General features: G+C 40.9%; 2 protein-coding genes across 3 annotated transcripts; one reads left to right on the top strand and one right to left on the bottom strand.

Annotated features, from left to right (window-relative positions):
* Nucleotides 1-1,372: 1,372 nt before the first annotated feature.
* prss23 (serine protease 23) lies at nt 1,373-9,043 on the top strand. 2 transcript variants are annotated; one of them, XM_080415352.1, is made up of 2 exons: nt 1,373-1,867; nt 6,468-9,043. In XM_080415352.1, the coding sequence occupies exons 1-2, from the start codon at nt 1,741-1,743 to the stop codon at nt 7,625-7,627; spliced, it is 1,287 nt and encodes a 428-aa protein (XP_080271478.1). In that variant the 5' UTR covers nt 1,373-1,740; the 3' UTR covers nt 7,628-9,043. The 2 variants fall into 2 exon arrangements, with proteins under 2 accessions (XP_080271478.1, XP_080271479.1); XM_080415353.1 differs by lacking the exon at nt 1,373-1,867 and adding an exon at nt 2,689-3,141 and having other exon boundaries at nt 6,468-9,039.
* Nucleotides 9,044-10,173: 1,130 nt separating this feature from the next.
* Nucleotides 10,174-18,366, bottom strand: cfl1 (cofilin 1). Its single transcript, XM_080415357.1, has 4 exons — nt 18,231-18,366; nt 13,259-13,569; nt 12,448-12,524; nt 10,174-11,181 (listed from the first exon to the last, which is right to left on the bottom strand). The coding sequence occupies exons 1-4, from the start codon at nt 18,231-18,233 to the stop codon at nt 11,063-11,065; spliced, it is 510 nt and encodes a 169-aa protein (XP_080271483.1). The 5' UTR covers nt 18,234-18,366; the 3' UTR covers nt 10,174-11,062.
* Between the last annotated feature and the right edge of the window lie 1,304 nt (nt 18,367-19,670).

The raw sequence follows: 19,670 nt of genomic DNA, 5'->3' as shown, positions 1-19,670 counted from the left end.
TGTTTTCTCCAGAAAAGGGAGGTTTTATATTAGTTCTATAAGAATTGTGGAGCATTAAATTCAAGATATCACTGAAAATATTTATGTACCACCACAAGCCAGAGCGAATCATTAATGACTGACAACTGACTTGATCCAAGTCTATGAATTCAAATCAATGGCTCAGAAAAATTCACATTGGAACCATTCATATTTTTGTCTGAAGGGGGGCATTAATTTTATGGGCATAAAGAAAGAGTCATAATTACTGGTTGATATGAGTATTTGTTTAATTTGATATTGTGTACTAGTGTCTGTGGTGTCTTGTAGTTTGTTATATGTTGTTATGTGTAGGTGTCTTGAAAATTCAATAAAAACATTTGAATAATAAAAAAAGAGTAATTAAAAATGTCTTAGAAAAAAAGGGTGGCACGAGAAACACAGGCCTCTACCTGCCTGCATGCATCTACCTCAACATACTACAAGACCCGGAGGACTACAGTACCTTCGTCTGACAACGCTCCCCTCAGTCTGTGGGAGAGCCATGACTCCCAGGTCACGCCAGGAACAACTGATCCACTGTACCAGCCTGTACTGTTGACAGGAGAGAGGGCTGATTCTGCTTATTAACAAGATTCCTTTAACCATCACCCTGATTTTACAGGATCTCACTGGAGATACCAGGCTGAGAAGTAGACCATACTGTGATAACATGCCTCAGAGTGTTTGCATTCCAAAATGAGTCGCTTGGATAAAAAATACAATCTGTGCGCAATGTGAACAGTCATGTTGGCTTTAACTGTATAAATGAACTGTATAAATAGCACAAGAGATAGTTGCGTCACATCCTGTGTGATGGTAAACAATTACACTGTGGTATATTTGTGAATAATTGTGAATAGAAACTGGATCAGGAGGAAAAAGAAAGAGGGAAAGAGCGAGAGAGACCCAGAGGGAATCTCTCTTTCTCTCTGGCTCAGCCTCTTGCTGTGACACAGCGCTTCTGTTTATCTAAAGATAGAGTGATATACTGATATCATTATATGCTTACAGCTTTGCACATTTACACATTGACACATCTCTGGCCTTTTGCCTTCTACCTCGTGTTTCCAATGTGATTGTAAAAAGGGAACATAGCTACAATAGGGAACATACCTTGGGCTCAGCGGAGCCATCTGTAAACAACATGTTATTCATGGTGCCAGAGCTGAATTAGCACAGGGTTCTTTTATCAACAGCCAACGCAGGGTTGCCAAGGGGACAGGGGCGGATTTGGAAGGTGTTCCCTTTGGTGTGACAGTCACACAGCGAGGGCAACAGCGGACACATTGTGTGGAGAGCTTGTCTTGTGTACTCGCTGGGAGATTCCACAGCATTCCTGTGACTATAAGAGCTCTGTCTCACATCTGAAACTGCTCTCTGAGAGACAGCAGGAGTGAGGCTTCACAAATTCCACAGGTCTAAAAGAAGCTCCTGAATGAGATTTCAGAGACCTCTTGGAGATCAAGGTCAGAGATCCAGGCAGCGAAGCCAGACGTGACAACTTACACAGGATGAACGCTTCAGCCAACATGCCCCAACACCTGTGGAATCCTCTGCCTGACGGCTATGATCTTATGTGAATCAATTTGTTTTCTTCATCAGGTACAACTGTGATAGCTTTTTGGCGTAGATAGCTGTACTGGAATACAACCATGGCAGAGACGAGATCTTTCTTGCTTGGCTGCCAGCTACTGAGTTGACAGAGCGGCTTACAAGCTGATGCAAATAGAGATGTGGTTAAAAACATACTTTTTAGTTCTTGCAAACAACCATCAGCTATTGACAAAGCGGACAGGAAGGCAGGAAGACATGCAACGACTTGTGCCTGACATCAAACTTTTATATGGTAAACCCAATTTTTGCATTTTGGGCATTTTATGCTTTATTCAGTAGGCTACATAAAATCTATCTGAAATGGACAGTTAATAGAGAGACTGGAAAGGGTGGGAGAGTGAGGGAATCACATGAAGCAAATAAAAGCGTTTTTAATTCTACTGTCAGTTTTCATTTATTTTTAATTTTTTTGCAAGATATGCCCAATGGTGGAAAAAGTACTCAAATGTTTTACTTAAGTAAAAGTACCAATACTGCAACGTAGAAATACTAAAAGTCTGGAATTCAACATTTACTTGAGTAAAAGTACAAAAGTATTGGTATCAAAATATACTTAAAGTACAAAAGTAAAAGTACTCATTATGCAGAATGTCCCATTTCACAAGTTTTCAAATGTATAAAAATCTTTTGAAAATATCTATAAGCTCACAATGGGTTGCATCGCAACACATTGTAAGCTTGTAGATCAGCTATTTTCAAATGTCCGAAATGTATATAGGGCTGAAGTGGGTAATGTATGTTTTGTAATAACAATCAAAATCTACAAAGTAACTAGTAACTAAAGTTTTCAAATAATTGTAGTGGAGTAAAAGTACAATATTTGTCTCTGAGGTGTAGTGGAGTAGAAGTAAAAGTATTGAAAATTAGACTAAGTAAAAATACCTACAAATTGTACTTAAGTACAGTTCTTGAGTAAATGTACTTAGTTACTTTCCAGCATATGCCCTAAGGCATTAGGACAGGGTGGCACCACCAGCATACACATAATAGAAAGCATTTTAGTTCGTTATTATATAGTAGCCTACATGCACCCCACCTACCTTCAGTTCTAACTGGCACCAGGGTGACAATTAAAAAGTGTCTCCATATTTCCAGTAGCAGCCAGACCAGAGGCGGGGCAGGAGGACCATGAAGGAGGGATATGAGCTGCTGCAGTGCACACATTCTTCTCACACACATTTATTTCAGCGAGCCGGTTTTCGGAGGAGCTTCAGAACTGGACAGAATAATCCATCTGGCTGGTCATCATATAATAATAATAATAATCCATCTGGCCGGTCATCATATACAAAAACCCTGGCATTTTTGTAAAGCTATTCATTTGCGCACGTTGTGGATCATACGCGTTCCGCCGGACAAGTCCATCAACTATAGGACAGGACTGTCTGTCACAGTTAAATATAGACATGAAGAGCTGGAATATCACAATGAACAGAACATTTGATGGAGAGAGAAACGTGACTGGGATGTAGCCTATAATTACGGATTTTAATCGCAGTTTAGGAGGTAATTAACGTTTAACTATTGTAGCCTATTTACTGTGTCTGTTATCATATGTAACATGATGGAATAGATATGCATTTTTTTCATGTTATTCGTGTCATGCAATTTAGAAGCACATTTCACATTCCATGTATTTAAAAAAAATACATATTCCCCCTGTCTCCCCATTTGACCAGTAAACTACCAGGAGTGGTGTAAAGTAACTAAGTACATGTACTCAAGTACTGTACTTATTTTGAGGTACAATTTTGAGGTACTTTTACTTTACTGGAGTATTTCCAATTTTCAGTACTTTTACTTCTACTCCACTATACATGGCAAATATTGTACTTTTACTCCACTACAATTATTTGAAAACTTTAGTTACTAGTTTGTAGATTTTGATTATTATTACAAAACATACATTACCCACTTCAGCCATATACATTTCGGACTTTTATACATTTGAAAAATTCTGCATAATGTGTTGGCTACTTATACTTTTGTACTTTAAAAGTAGAGTATATCTACATTGCAGTATTGATACTTTTACTTAAGTAAAACATGTGAGTACTTTTTCCACCACTGCCAGTACCAGTGACTGTTATCTTTAGTCTCCACAATAGACAGGAAAAAGTCAACAAAGTGTGTTGTCTTTGGGGTCCCATACTAACAGCACTCAGAGAGACACCAACAGTGTCACTTTCACATGCCGTTGGTTTAAAAAGGGTACAGAATGACAAAGCTTCAATGGGGTGGGTTGGGGGGGGGGGTCTCTATTCAGGACAAAGGTTCACTTTGGAATCAGATTTTCCCATAATTCCAGGGGCTTCGCTATGGGGTCAAAGATGACATGAAGAATGTGTGGCCAAGGGTTCAGGTGTTAGGTGTATAGCTTTGGGCTGGGAGTCTAATATAATGGTGTTGTGAATTAGTTTAAAATATCATTTTCATTCAACCTATGATTTCCATTTTCAATTCAAAGTGCATGTTCAATTTCAAAGACGTCTGACATTGATTTAACTTTTTGCTGTGTGCATCAAATTGCAAATGATGATGGTGATGATGATAGTGGTGGTGGTGTGTGTGCGTGCGTGTGTGTGTGTGTGTGTGTGTGTGTGTGTGTGTGTGTGTGTGTGTGTGTGTGTGTGTGTGTGTGTGTGTGTGTGTGTGTGTGTGTGTGTGTGTGTGGGTGGTATGTTCGTAAAATGTACTTTAGTTTACAAAAGTTAAGATTGGCATGTACTGATGGTCTTTAAATGCTTGACAAACCTGGCCCTTTCAAAATGTAATCAGCTAGTGTCCAGGCTTAGTACACTAACCCCAAAGCAATGCCCTTCCACTAACATACATCAACTTTGTCACTTCAGCTATCATTTTCCTATGGAATTCAATAGGAGGAGCCTGCATAGTTTTCCAAGTGTTGTGGTGTTTTTTTGGCTAAGGGCCTGCTGCGTCAGCTCAGAGTCAAATGATGTACTCCACGCTGAAACAAGTAGTGTGTGTGTGTGTGTGTGTGTGTGTGTGTGTGTGTGTGTGTGTGTGTGTGTGTGTGTGTGTGTGTGTGTGTGTGTGTGTGTGTGTGTGTGTGTGTGTGTGTGTGTGTGTGTGTGTGTGTGTGTGTGTGTGTGTGTGTGTGTGTGTGTGTGTGTGAGAGAGAGAGATATCGTGATGCTACATCTACTTTGTCACTCAGAGTATCTCAAAGGAGGACAGAGATTCCAGGGGCCCACAAAGGTCCTGTGGTTTATAGCTGATATTTTTCCTGCAATAATGAGAATCCAATGTGATGTTGTCTTGGGATCTAAAATTCCAAGCTGCTCCCCTGAAGGAAGAAATGATGTTGGGTCCATGAACTTGACAGTTGTTGTGTTGTGGTTATTGGACAATGGGACAAAATTACTGCACTTAGTCCTGCATGGAGGTTCTCAGCTAAATGAGGGATAGAGTCTTCACCACTACACTACGTGTACAAGTACATTTCTTTCTGCCAGTTAATTTCTACGATGCTTTTGATCAGCTGAAATAGCTGTAGCAGGCTGCAGCATGCTGTTTCTGTTGTTTTTTTGCGATGTTGAAGGCCTTGTGGTGAATGGATGTTTCCATGATTAAGATTCAAAGGCCAAGACACAGGTGACTCTGTTCACTGGTAACAATATGAAGTCAAGTCCCAATATTCAAGGAAAAGGCTTTGCTAGCTAGCTTGCTTACAGTGTTACATACAGTGTTTATGTTTATGATTTTTACAGACCTGCATATAGTATTGTAACGGAGCTTTTCAAACGATCCATAGAGCTTTTACTTTGTACGAAACATAAAGGAACAGGGTGTTTTTCTGTGTCATTCACCATGACAAACACTCTTCATTTTACAGAGTCTCTTTTATGGTTTGATAGAGGATAGTATATAATGTAGTTGTGTGGACAGGCCCCACCCTGCACCATTTGTATGCAAGTCTCCATTGGGCTGCCATGCCTAAACTTGTCTCTTTTCACTTTCAGACACCTGCTCTCTTCGTTCCATGGGTGCCTGAGGGTCCATAGTCTCAGGAGGGATCAAGTATCCCTTTGTCCTGGCTAATGGACCTACAGTTCACATGCACCGTGGAGTAGTTAATGTTTTACGGAAAATAACTGCTTGTCCCAAAACTATATGCATTCAATTTGACACCTTTATCTTTATTTCTCAACATCTCCTTCACCCACCATCTGCCGTTATGAAAAATTCAAGCATCTTACTAATCTGAAGCAAGTAATACTCTCACACTTCTAGGTCGTGCTGTATTATATCCTATACAAAAGTGACATATTGTATGTATTTGTCTAATTGTTATTAAATGAATTAACATGACCATTATCCAACCCTCTCAGGTTTTGTCCATTCAGACCGTAGCTAACAAAAGATGCCTGTGAACTGATAAAACAGACAGAGAAATGCATGTTGTTGACTGTGGCATTAAAATCCGATTTCCTGAATAATCCATAATACAGGAACAGGAGGTGCCTTGTTAATAGATGATGTTAAGTCCTACATTACAGCATTGGCTTGTTTGTGTAAGCTGATCTCATTGGCATAGGCACTAAGATTTCCAATCCTTCTGTCAATGTGAGAGAGTCCAGATTTCATGCTGATTATAGTTTGTGTGTTAGCAAGATGGCTCGACTAAATGAGCTCCATAGTTTCATAGCTTCTTCATAAACTTCCCATTCTCCTTTAACCAAAACATAGCTTTTTTTGGAAGGACTTCATGACGTTGCTGGAAAACATCACAAGCTATTTGTTCTTGTGTAGTTCATTACTCTCTCTCTCTCTCTCTCTCTCTCTCTCTCTCTCTCTCTCTCCTGTTTCAGTATTTTCCATCACCAACATGACACCACATCATCACAACTCCCTCCTGGCTTGTCTCTCCACCACACTCCTGGTCCTTCAGTTCTTCCTGCCCCTCTGTCTGTCGTCGCTTCCAACGACTCATCATCACCTCCCTGCCCATTTGCCCTCACTGACGCCTCACGCCCCCCAGCCTCTCACCCGCTCCCGGTTCAGCGCTCACACTCAGCTGGACTTCACCACGCACTGTAACTCCAGCTGCTTCCACCGAGGAGAGCAACTAAAGGATAAACTGTCCTTTGAGACCCTGTATGCCGATGGCTCTCGAACCCTCACAACCATGGATGTGGAGAGTGAAGAGGAGGAGACCACCTTCGTTTCTCACACCCCGCCCCCACAGAGGAGAGGGCCAAGGGTCACCTTCAGACACAAACGTGTTAAAAGGCAGATCTACGGGGCTGATGGACGCTTTAACATCCGCGGGGACCATTTCCTGTTGGACTACCCGTTCTCCACAGCGGTGAGGATCTCCACTGGCTGCACTGGGGTTCTGGTGTCCCAGCGACATGTCCTCACGGCCGCCCACTGCGTGCACGATGGGAAGGATTATGTCAAGGGGGCACGAAAGCTCAGGGTGGGGTTCCTCTCCCCTCCTTCCATCAATGGCACCTCCTCCAGGAAGCCTCTGGTACGCTGGGTTCGGGTCAAACGTACCCGAGTGCCAAAAGGCTGGATCCTGGGCCCCCAGGAGGTCAGCATGGACTTTGATTATGCGCTGCTGGAGTTACGCTGGCCACATCGTAGGCCCTTCATGCGCCTGGCCGTGACCCCGTCCTCTGAGGACCTGGCCGGGAAGCGCATCCACTTCTCCGGGTTCGACAGCGACAGGCCCGGGGAGCTGGTGTACCGCTTTTGCCCTGTGGAAGACGAGTCCAACGATCTCATCTATCAGCACTGTGACGCCAGGCCTGGGGCCAGCGGCTCAGGGGTTTACGGGCGAGTGTGGGACAACTCTCTGGAGCGATGGGAGAGGAAGGTCATTGGGGTCTTCTCTGGACATCAGTGGTTGGAAATAAACGGAGAGAACCGGGATTACAACGTGGCCGTACGCTTCACGCCACTGAAATTCGCTCAGATCTGTTACTGGGTGCATGGGAACCAAGAAGACTGCAGTTTAAACTGAGATAGACAGGACTGTGGTTGAGTCGGATCAAACAAGGACGGACGTTTAAATGTTGGATGAAGGGTAAAAGAAAGCACATAATGGCTCACAAGAAAGGGGGTAAAGTGCCTTATTGCTGCTAGTAAAACAGGTGAGACAGAATTTAATCCAATTCAAATAAGATGGAAGAAAAATCACACCTTCTAAATTCCACCCCGAAAATGCAGGAATGTTCCTTCGTGGTCCAATTCCCTCAGTGAGTCATTTCTCTCCTGTCTGTAATTTGCTTCTGGAGACCTTTGGCTTCATAAAACATGTCTGCCAGTGATATCATCATCACAGCAGCTTTTAATGCACTTTTCCTCGCAGTCGGATTCATAACGTTGTCAGTATTTCCACCTTTTAAAAGCAAGCCACTTTTAACAGGAGAGGAAAGAATAACACTGACTGTGTGTGTGTGTGTGTGTGTGTGTGTGTGTGTGTGTGTGTGTGTGTGTGTGTGTGTGTGTGTGTGTGTGTGTGTGTGTGTGTGTGTGTGTGTGTGTGCGCGTGTGTGCGTGCGTGTGTGTGTGTGTGTGTGTGTGTGTGTGTGTGTCTGTGTGTGTGTGTGTGTGCGCGTGTGTGTGTGTGTAGTGGCAGGCAGCACATCCAGAAGCTAAAGGTTTTAAACAGCCATTTCCTGTCACCCACAATGCTTTTGTGAAAATAGCAGTGAGCTTTTAGATATGCTATTTTCAATATCTTTTGTTGAAATGTTTTGATAAAATGTTTGAAATGTTTGCTTAAAAAGACAAAAATAGGGATGCCAGGTTGAAAGTGGTTAATAAATAATTGAAAGGGGAAGAAAAACTAAATCTAATGAATACCATCTCACACCGGCTGTATGTATTGTACAGTAAGTAGAGTTGACACCCATCATGACCCCTTTTTCTTAAGAGTACCTAAGTAACATTCAACAATTGATACCATTTGGTACATCTTTAAATCATGTTCACTCCTTCTGTTGTTTGCTTTTATTCACTTCCTGCATTACATTGTACAACTGTCAAGACTGAGCCATGGGGAAGGACAGGCCTCAAAGAATCATGCTGAAATTCTCCAAGTTTCTCCTGAGAAGCTGCATAATGACAACGACATAGATGCTTATTTAATACAGTTCCACAAACATAACCTTTTGAAGCTTCAAAGCACATCAGAAGATGAGACTGCTGAATGAACAAATCAATGAAATTGTGAATCCCACTGAAATGTTTTGCTCTAAAGTTGCTGCATAGGCCACACATTGCTCAGTGTGGGTTGGATGGTCGATCAGAATGTTAATAATTTTATTTTCGAGAAAAAATATGCTTACAGATATATTTTAATAAACTGAGAGATTTCTAACAATGCTGTGTGCCAAGTTTTTTGTACCAAAGATTATAGAGGAGTGGAGCTGGGGCGCCCTCTTGTGGTCTTAACAGGTAGTGCACCTGAGCTGGCATTTAATTGTATAAAACTGTAACTTGATGGGTATGGAACTTAAAAATTACGGGTAACTAACAGATGCCAAGGTTCATGTTACTGTATTAATTGGAGGAAAATGGTCTTCATAGCTTTTGTCAATGTCACCAATATCAATTCAATTTCAAAACTTCCTTCTCCAATGTCAAGTATCAGTTTATCAAATCAAAGAATGAATTCAACAGGCACAAAAGAGAAACACTGCTGCAGTATTTCTGTAATGCCTACAAGCGAACCAGAAACTGAGCTAATAAGTCATTTTAACGAATATTTTGTATACATTATAATGAATAAAACATTATTTTAAACAATCTGTATGGTAGCGCTGTGGTTACCAAACTGTTATCTCTGGAGGGCCCAATTCTTACATCTGACAAAAGCTGAGACCCCTCCCCCGGCTCCCCCAACACACACATAATTTGAACAGTGTTTCTAGTGTACTTCACAATGATGTCACATGTGGGACTAAGCTATGTTCAAGTTGCAAGATAACAGACTGTATGGGGAGTTGGGTCTGATACCACTTTAGAAAATGCAGGTAGTCAATGGATGAAAAGGACTTGTTTAGAAATGGTCAGGAGACTTTTATGATTGTGTGCAACATGTAAAACAAGACCCCAACCCGCTTGATCTTTGGCGCCCTCCAAAGGGAGCCCGGACCACAGGTTAGTAAACACTGTGGTAGAGTATGTTATTACAATATAACTAGTCTCCCTACTCTTCTTAAGGCATTTAGACACTTGTTTGTTGGGTAGGACACCTCATGATTGACAAAGGGTACTGCCCGAAAGACAGAATAAAATCATCTCCCCTGGCCAAGTGGGGATTCTCTCTTATAAGAACGGTAGGTTTGTTCTCCTATGCGGGAGACCCGGGTTTGAATCACAGGACATGAAACTTACAAATTCAGCTTTGAAGGCGTTCCCATTTACGATTACACTACAAGATAAATCACTGGAACTAATTAGAATGTAAGCCATGAATTAATGCCTTATATTTTTTTATGCGTTTTCCCATTCAAAGCAGAAGACCTAATTGGTGGAAAAACATCAAGTCAGACCAAGTCAGTAGTTTAGTGCCTTTTATTAGAGATAAGGAGACGATACAAAACATCCACCATTCAAGAATCAGTCTAAATACTGAACACTTCAACACAGGCTTCAAATCCATCATCGCTCCTCATCTGAACCCTTCAAGAACACGATCTAGACTTCTAACCCACCGGATCCTTGTTTGAACAAGTAACGAGGAATGTGATCTTTAGAACATCAATGCCATTGTCGTTTTTTTAATCTTTTCATTGAGAACAGGAAATAAAAATGGAATTCAGTAAAGTTTTGGAATTTGCATGTTCAAAACAGAAACAAAACAAAATACCAAACAAAAATCAATGATCTTCAACCGTGTTTCCCCCCAGAGAAGGTTTTGATAACATCTTGTGCAATTAAGTAACTTGGTTTGAACTAACACCTAGTCTCAACTACACACACTTAAAAAAAAAACTTTAACTCGAAGTTTGGCAAAAAAAAAGGTAGTTGGAACAATTATATATATATTTTTTCGAGGATTCAATAGTTGTAATCCTTTCAGTTGTTGCCTGTCCCTTTCTCTGCAATCATTCAAATGGAACCCAAGAGAACAAAACCCTGTCCTTCATACATTTACATTAAGTGTTTTTAGTTTTTAAAGTCTTCGTTCTTCATCATCGGTTGTATTTATTTTGTTTTCCTTTGTGTTTTGTTCATCTTCATGTGTGTGAACTGGAATGACAGTCTGCAGTTGTGGAATTTTGATACTGTCACTTTACCCGCACCCACCCACCCACGATATCCCTCCCCCAGAAGTGCCACAAATGATCCCGGTTCTGCCTCTGCCCTTCCTCCGCACCAAATTGGAATGAACGGCTGAACCCATCAGATGTGTCTGGTAGGCCTCGATTGAAGCCTGGGGCTTGATTTATAGACTAACAGGGGTTCCTTCCAGAGAGATTACCGATGCACCGCCAAGCTTTTCAGCGAGAGTACGCCGATCTTTGATGTCTTCCAAACCGTTCACCTGCCACTCATGTTTGATACCTAAGAAGAAAAAAAGAAAAAATTGCTTAATCAAACAAATTATTTTTGTTTCTATTTATCTATCTACGCCTCTATTCCTATCGTATATTAAAAGTTATTTTATAGCTCGTTTCCAATTCACACTAGTCTTTACAGTCATTGTTGTTCCAACTTTTGTGTCATTGCTGTTTGTCTTTCTCTGTGGTGACATCACAAATTTACTCTCCAGGATAGTGAATCAATCCATTAAATCGCAAACTTGAAATTGACGAGGTGCCATTAATGAGCAATAGAAGACTGAGTAGTTACGCACTTACAATTCCCATCCAAAAATCTATTGATCATTAATATATTTATTGATACCCAAGTCAATAAATTCATTGATTTTGGTTATCAATGCATTTTTACTCCATTGCTGTAAATGTCCTGATATCCTGAGACAAAACCACCAGCACCCTGATCAGTTAAATAAATAAACCTTGTGGTTCAAGTGTTTGGCAGGTGAGCGATGTCTGTTCACGTCTGTGGAAGACGTGAATGCGTGAGGCAGAACATACAGACACTGAGGAGAGCAACTCCCTTCAGCTTGAATCAAGGACTGCTTTAGTGTTTCTGTGACTGATTAGGGTCTGTATGTCACAGTGCATTTTTATGTCTTTCAGTTTGACAGGAATTTGATCATGTGAACTTTAGTCATGTGGGCTTGTTATGGCTTGATTTACAGTAGGAAGAAATACAAAGCATGTTAAAGTAGGAAAAATACTATGGTTATTGTTCAAGAAAAGGCACTTCTGCATTTTATTAGTGTAGCCCACTATGTAGCCCATCTAATTTGGTTATCATGTCGTTTTCTCCTGGTCCTCTTATTTCTAGTGAGACATCAGCATTCTATTACTGACGCTGTCTGAACTAGAGTGCCATGCTCGAGTAGCTGCTACATCAAGCCTATTTTTGGGTGCAGGCTAAGCCCTATGAGATCTCTAAGCTCACGATGCAATGCGTTGTGAGCTTGTAGATCTGCTGTTTGCCATGTGTGAAAAATAAAGAAATAAACAGTTTGAAAATGTCTGCCTATGATGTGGCCAGAATTGGGACGCCAGGGTAAAAGTGGTTAAGCCTAATTTATACTCCATCGCACAACACAGTGTTGATTGCTGAAAATAACTGATTTCCAAATGTGTGTCGTGACACATCGTTAGCTTGAAGCTGGACGCATAAAATGAATCACCCAAACAACACATTGATTCTCATCTATTAACAGATTAACCGACAAACATGATATCTCACCTGTGAATTTCTTCTTAATGGCATCTTTTGAGCTGGCGTAAATCATCTTACTTTTCAGGGGCGCACTATCTGGAGCCCTGTGTGGAATGAAGACAATTAAACCAATGATCTATGTGGGAATACTTTGCTATTTGCTTTATAATATATGGACTGACATTTTTTGTTTGAGGTCATGTTTTTAGGTGGGGAAAGAGGGCACTGTCGCAGGGTAAAATATTCAGCCTACAGATGGAAGCTCTACACTTTCAGTTTTATTATATGTTCTTGGCAATGCCGACATCATGAATTAGGCATTTGTACCATATTTAGTGCTCCAAAAATATTGGCTTTTCATTAGGGCATGATCACACACGCGCTTCATACACATCAGAAGTGTCAGCTTCTCCGTTCACTTCCATTCTATGGGGGAAAAAAGGTTGGAGCTTGCCGTTGATGGCATTGGCGCGTTAAGTTCAACACGTAGTGAACTTTGACCGGGTGTCTACCAAAAGTAAACCAGCTTGCAGTTTTCTTTCAGTGAGCCAACAAATCCAATGAAAGTCAAACAAACTACACACCAGAAAAGCACTGCCCACAACCCGCAAGACAACATAGGAAAGTGGGGCATCTGAAGCCTTGGCTTGTGTTGGCTACAACACATCATTACACAGATGTGTGATTGTACCCTTAGTCTTAAGTTTACACTAACACTCAGGAGATTGCTGTAATCTTACTGGTCTGTTTCTAGGTCTGCCACCACTGTGAAGCATTTTGTTTGTATATGGCAACCAGACACACTGGACTCTTGATGGGTGTCTGTCTGGGTTCTCACCAGAAGATGAAGACCAGGTCTTCCTTCTTTGTCTCCTTTGTCTCGTAGGTGGCATCGTACAGAGCGTAGCGGCAGTCATCTGCAGGCAGCATCTTTACAAAGTGCTGGTAGGGGTCCTGGACGGTGGTTCCTAGGTCTCCCAGCAGGATCTCTTTGCCTTCTTCAAGGACTATGTTCTGGTTGTCCTTGCTCAGGCAGAACATCACAGCCTTCTTCCTCTTCCTCTTCTCTTCCTCGTTGGCCTGAGCCTTACGCACTTTCATGTCGTTGAAAACCGCAACCACCTCATCTGTGACTTTGATTCCGGAGGCCTGCAGACAGAAGGATCTGTTAGTGTCATCTTCAAGTACATTTCCAATTTGACAAAGAATACTTTTGCTGCAACATGTTGTCAGAACTATGACATAGCAATGTAATACAGTGACATATATTGTGTCAACACAAAAGCATTGCCAATTCGAGACTGCACCCTGCTGTGACTGATGACATTGTGGGCCACTCTTATAAATAAATATGTATTTATTTATTTTTAAAGCTGAATACAACCTAAGCAAGTCCTAGCATTTGCAAGTTTTCAATTACATCCTATGAAAACGCAAAAAAAATATTATTGAACTAAATTTCACCCACGGATGTTGATACTTAAATACAAGAAGACAAGCCTGGTCTGAGGAGAAAGAAAATGGCTATCATGTTAACCTTGCTAGGAGTGGAGCTTTAAGGAACAGAAAACATTGACACCAGAGAAACTGGAGAAGGACCCAAGAGGGCTGCATGTGACTTATCACCCTGAGCACAACACTCCTTAAAAGGGCAGCTGATAAAGAGAACCGATATGAAAGGTGTGGGTGTGGCCCCTTGTTACAACGGTGGTGGTCAAGAAGACTGAAGAAATAAATTATACACTGTCCAACCTTCACAGCAGTGGGTAAAATAAAATCACCATCTGTGATTCAGTCAGTGAGGAAGACTTATTATTCCACTTCCTATAAACACGTTCTAGCTGTTGAAGCTGAAGAGGAAGTGAAAACAAATGAAGATGTAGTCACATTGTAGCCGGACAGCTGCTTATCAGTGCCAAAGTTCAAAATCCACTATTGGGAGAGCACTAAGGTGCGGTACAACAGGTATGTCTCATACATATCTGAATAGACCATGAGCAATAACCTTGTCATTACATAAGACATGATGTTGCTAGGCCGTTTACAGCCTCATGACATGACACGGTTTCACCATGTTGCTCGATGGCAGGAAGGGCCGTAGGAGCAAAGGGGTGGAAACAGGAATTAAGGGGGTTAGACTGCAAGGCTCTGCCACAGACAATGGGTCTTCTGTTGGAATACAAACAAGTGACATCCCTGAGTCACAGCTGCCCCATAAACTCAACTCAGGTCTTCTGATTTTGTTTAGGGCAGTGCACCACCGGAATCACATCAGTGTCAGGAAAACAAAGGTAGAGGATGTTAACCATGCCTGCAAATAGTTTGACACAGGCCGAGGAAAAGAGATTTGTGCATTTTAGAATGCCACGGCAATATCCCTACACATAAAATACTTGCTTGTGTCAACCAGTGACATGCAAGCAATAAGTGACCCACATTTAGAGGGAATTGTGCAAAAGGGGCTCAGGGCTACTGTGGGTAGGTTTGCTCTGGTCAAACTTGGTTTATTGGTGAGAAAAATTGATTATCAAAAGAACATCAATATATAGATTTCCGACGAGCTGCATTTTGTGAAGAAAACAAATTAAACAGCTGACATCAAAACTGGGAGCCACCCTTCTGATTGATTTCCTCAATTTTGACTGTCATTGTCAAAAAAGAAAAAGTGCTGATTACAATAGAAAAACGAATTGCAAGCTTACTTCACTTCCCCCCGCCCCCCCTTGTAGATAGACCCAATGGCTTGTGCTGATTACAACCTGCTCTTTTGGTCAGTCCAGCCAGAGAGAATACTCTCACATCCCCACAGACAGCCTCCTCCTCTTCCTGTCATAAAACACCAAGCAGTGTTGCCCAAAGTCTGGGTTCAAGTTACTTAATTTTAATAGAAACCTGACTATAAACTAAATAATCCAACAGTTCCATAATACTTTTCTTGTTAACGTTGATTAGGTAGACCTACATTTTCCAATAAGGTCAACATAACTGGAACAACCAAGACCTGCGGACCAACTAATGGACAAGATCGCCACATCAGCATAAAAACATCTATAATTATGCATATCTAGAAAGGAATTCTTGAAATTTCACCTGTCAGTTTTGATAAGTTGACACCAGGCAGCCTAAACCAGAATATGGTTTTAAAATATTATTTTGATATTATTTTAAAATGTTAATTTGTTGACCCCCAGACATTAGGGAATGTTTTAGGAACACTCAGATTTTGAAAGCACAAGTTAAATTCGTCGATGAATTGAATACACAGGGCCCCAATGGAAACAAGCCATAGTGCTTTCTTGGGTTAATCCTTTTTAGCATCCCTTTGTATAGAACTGTACTTTCTGTGCTTTTTTAGCAAACTGCTAAATAAAGTATTCAATCAAAAGGAAGAGAATTAGATAAGCTTGAAACCAACCCGTTAAATCTAAATATGTGAGTGGTCTCAAGTCAATGGAATTGAAAGGTGCATGTAATGAAAAAGTTTAAAAGATGTTAGTAAGATGGTAGTAACTAAATATTCTGTCTGCTGTCTGCTCAGGAAATAAACCACAGAAATTGAGCACTCATTATTGCCTCACAAATGCTTGCAACATTCGACTTGACGATGGGGGTGGAAAAAAAGAGAAGTAAGCCATCATTCAATCGAGCTGATTTCTCTTAAATCCACACAGTCGGTGTTTCAAGTCATATGGTGGACAAATTAGATGCGTAGCTCCAATCAGGAAGAACAAGTAGAGGCCCGTTAGCTTCCGCTGGCTAACCTTAAATGCTAAAGTTATAACCTTACATAACGGTGACATCCTCTCGAAAATATTCCTCAACCCCCCACCTCCTAACCCAAATAAATAAACAAATGAAAACATAGCGGGCGGGAGGGATACAGGCACCGGCTGAGAATTTAAAACGGATTCAAAATAATAAAAATGGCATTAATAACACAACCACGACCAAAACAAAAAAAAGGTCTTTGCACCAAATTCAGGGTGGGGCCATTGAATGCAGCAACCCAGCAGCAGCCCATGTGCGCTAGCTTCGCTGCTATATAAGGCAAAAACCCTGCTCTGAAACGACTCAAGTCTGTCAATTTCACTCATTCTTTTGTTTCTCTGCGGTTTTTAACCCCTCGTGTTCTGCATGGAGTCCTGCTGTTCGTCATCTAAACTAACTGTAATTCTCAGCAGCGCACAGAAGGAGGAGGAGGAGGGCTGAACTGGAACGACGTTGGCCGAGGAGTACAAACAAAGAACAAGGAAATCACAGCAGCTAACGTCAGCCATACTGCCTGTCATTATGGATGTGTCAAACATCCCATAGCCAGGAAGAACACACGCTGTTGATTGGCTCGTCGGTTGTCAGAACAACAGGCTAATTGTATTTATGTGTAATATACTCTGATGATGTGACAGGTCTGTTTAGATTAGTCCGTCTTATTTTGTCTGGAATATCATCAAAAAAGGTAGCCATTCAATTTCTAGACGATAATTAAGTTATAACCAAGTTATAACCAAGTTATTATTATTATTATTGTACTAGTATCCACAGACGCACACCTATGTGTTAAAATTGATGAGCACGATAGTTCCACTTCTCCGAGTTATATTCAATTCACATGTCTTTATTCTAGGAGGCCTATATTGTAAATTAATATACATACATTTCTTAAGACTTGATTGTTTTTTATTTCACACTGGCTTTGGCGACATAAACAATGTTTCCCATGCCAATAAAAGCCCCATATAACCACTTAAACCCCAACATCCGTATTCCGGAGGAACCTGTCACAGAAAATAGCAGATCTAAAAGCTCTCGTTGAGAGCTCGTAGATCGGCTATTTCCAGTGAAAATATTTGATGTAGAGCGAAAACAGAAAATACACTAGCACAGAGTCCTGAGGGACTTCGCTCAACCATAAGGGATTTAAGTGGTTAAATGTATTGAATACATTTACTCACGTTTGGACAAAAGTTGTATCCACTGTCAACCAAACCAACCAATCACAGCGCAGCCCGTTCCTCACGGGCTATGGGACGGTACGCTCTACCATTTTATGGCTCCTCCGCTAACAATACAGTTAGCTGAACACAATGTAGCCCCCGGGGCAACGACGATGCACCTGCCGTCACACCGCTACCCGAGCCCGGCGTCTTACAACCGGCACACCGTCGGTAAAAGCAAACAGAACCATGAATAATGTTTCATGTATTGGTTTTATTCATTGACATTCATGAGGGCTCAATATAAAACGACACCGACGACTGAGGCCCCTTCTTTTTTGTCGAGAGGAGAGGAAGGAAATGGCGCCAGTTGTTTTTGGCCCGTTAGTCATCATTTCTCTGCATCTTTGAACCTTTTCCGGACTGTTTGTTACCAAAAAGGGCCGTTGAAGAAACCAGCTTTATTCCTAAATTCAATATTAAAGTTGAATAAATAATGGCTCATCTAAGCCTCCCCCTAAGATTGCTAACCGGCTAGTAGCAACCAGTTCAAGCCAATGAATAGAGGCTCTCTTTTGACAAATGATGTATGTTCAACCAAAAAAAAAGAAAAGGTCCCAAACTGTTCAAACTAGAAAAATAAAACAATTTTCCATGTCAAAGACATTTTATGTCGACTCACGATGAAGCAGACAGTGGCCCCGACTTGGTCATTTTGAGGAGAACCAGATTCAACCTCTGTCTATTCTTATTAAAAACCACCAAAATTATTATAAAAGGACTCCAATCGTCCCAACCTTTGTAAAGCTTACATTTAGTGCAACAACAATAACCATTGTTAATGTTAATAACGGTGGAATCCAGTGTGAAACGTACCATGTTGCTGTTGCAGTGTATTGGTGGTCGTGTCTCTGGGTGGGTTGAATTGAATGAGGCTGTGATGATGAGGCAGCGGGTCTCGCGGTGGATACAATCACGTGGGCGCGCCTCCTCTGCGCGTGCCGCCGCCGCGCCCGGCGTGCACGTGGTACCGCGGGCATGAGCATGAAATCTGCAAGGCGCGCCGCCACCAGTGTTGCCATGTCGGCTTATTATGAGCGACTTTGGGCTTCTTTTTCTGTAAAGTCGCTTGTAAAAAATGGTGGTTGCGGGGTTTTTTTGGGGCTTGTTTCTAAAAGTGTAGTAAATTATTTTATTTTTTTTCAAATTATTCTTTAAAACAGTGGTTCTCAAATATTTTCATGAACATGTTTTGTCCCAGGGAGCATTTGTGTTTTTAGAATGTTTCAAATATTCCAAATATTCCACATTTTATTGCAAGAGTAGCAGATCTACAAGCTCACAACGCATCACATCGCGAGCTCGTAGATCTGCTATTTTCATATAGCCGATGCATAATGACTGCATATAGGTTTATTTAAAGTGAGCATGTGACCTAAATTGCTTCTTTTGGGCTTGTTCTCCTAGACCGGGTTGCTTATTTCTCTCACAAAACCTGGCAACACTGATACTGGGTCGCCCGATTAGTCACTTCACACTTTCAGTTTTTTTCTTCTTCTTTTTTTGTTGCATTAATTTATTGCATCATGTCCCCTTCAAAAGGACAGTTATTTGTATAATATACACAGTGATATTTTTTAACATGTCATTGCGATATTTATGTAGCTTATGTAGGTCAATTTGACCCTTTGAGGCAAGTGTAACTAGCCTACATACCACAATGAAAATAGGCTTTATTAATATTATTTGTTTTGCTGTATCTTGTTTTATCCTTGATTATTATTAACATAGGCTATGTTATCAACAAATAAAATCATTATCATCAGAAATTGTGGAAATTTTGTTTTCCTCTTGAAGAATAAAAAATATTTTATCAATTCTAGCATTTTATCTTTCTTTGTGGTAAATAAATTCAACAATGATATAATCTGTTATAATGACGGCCCACTTCGGCGTGGAAAACAAACGCACCCAAATGTGGTCGCGTGCGTGGAGGGAGGGGCGGGCATGATGGGAACATGTGTTTTATTACCATTTAATAATTGATTAATGAATTAATAATTAATAAAACGATCATATACCTGCACGATCCTGTACCAGTGGTGACCACTGGTACAGGATAGTGGTGGAAAATGTACTCACAATTTTAAAGTAAAAGTATCAATACTGCAATCCAGAAATACTCTTTTACAAGTAAAAGTCCGGAATTAAAAAATAAATTTGTACCAAGTACAAAATTATTGGTATCAAAATATACTTAAGTAGGCTACCAAAAGTAGAAAGTACTCATTATGTCACATTTCACAAGTTTTCAAA

This window comes from Gymnoscopelus braueri (genome assembly GCF_963280865.1).
Source record: "Gymnoscopelus braueri genome assembly, chromosome: 20".
Taxonomy (NCBI): domain Eukaryota; kingdom Metazoa; phylum Chordata; class Actinopteri; order Myctophiformes; family Myctophidae; genus Gymnoscopelus; species Gymnoscopelus braueri.
The sequence above is the reverse complement of the archived record's forward strand: the minus strand, read 5'-3'. Positions and strand labels throughout refer to the sequence as shown.

What these genes read in the sequence shown, in the direction of transcription:
- prss23 (XM_080415352.1), top strand. Translation starts at nt 1,741, where the DNA reads ATGCAAATAGAGATGTGGTTAAAAACATACTTTTTAGTTCTTGCAAAC. An exon ending in TGACATCAAACTTTTATATG is followed by an intron (nt 1,868 to 6,467) that starts GTAAACCCAATT and finishes CTCCTGTTTCAG; the next exon opens with TATTTTCCATCACCAACATG.
- cfl1 (XM_080415357.1), bottom strand. An exon ending in GACCTGGTCTTCATCTTCTG is followed by an intron (nt 12,525 to 13,258) that starts GTGAGAACCCAG and finishes CATTCCACACAG; the next exon opens with GGCTCCAGATAGTGCGCCCC. An exon ending in CATTAAGAAGAAATTCACAG is followed by an intron (nt 11,182 to 12,447) that starts GTGAGATATCAT and finishes TTTTCTTCTTAG; the next exon opens with GTATCAAACATGAGTGGCAG.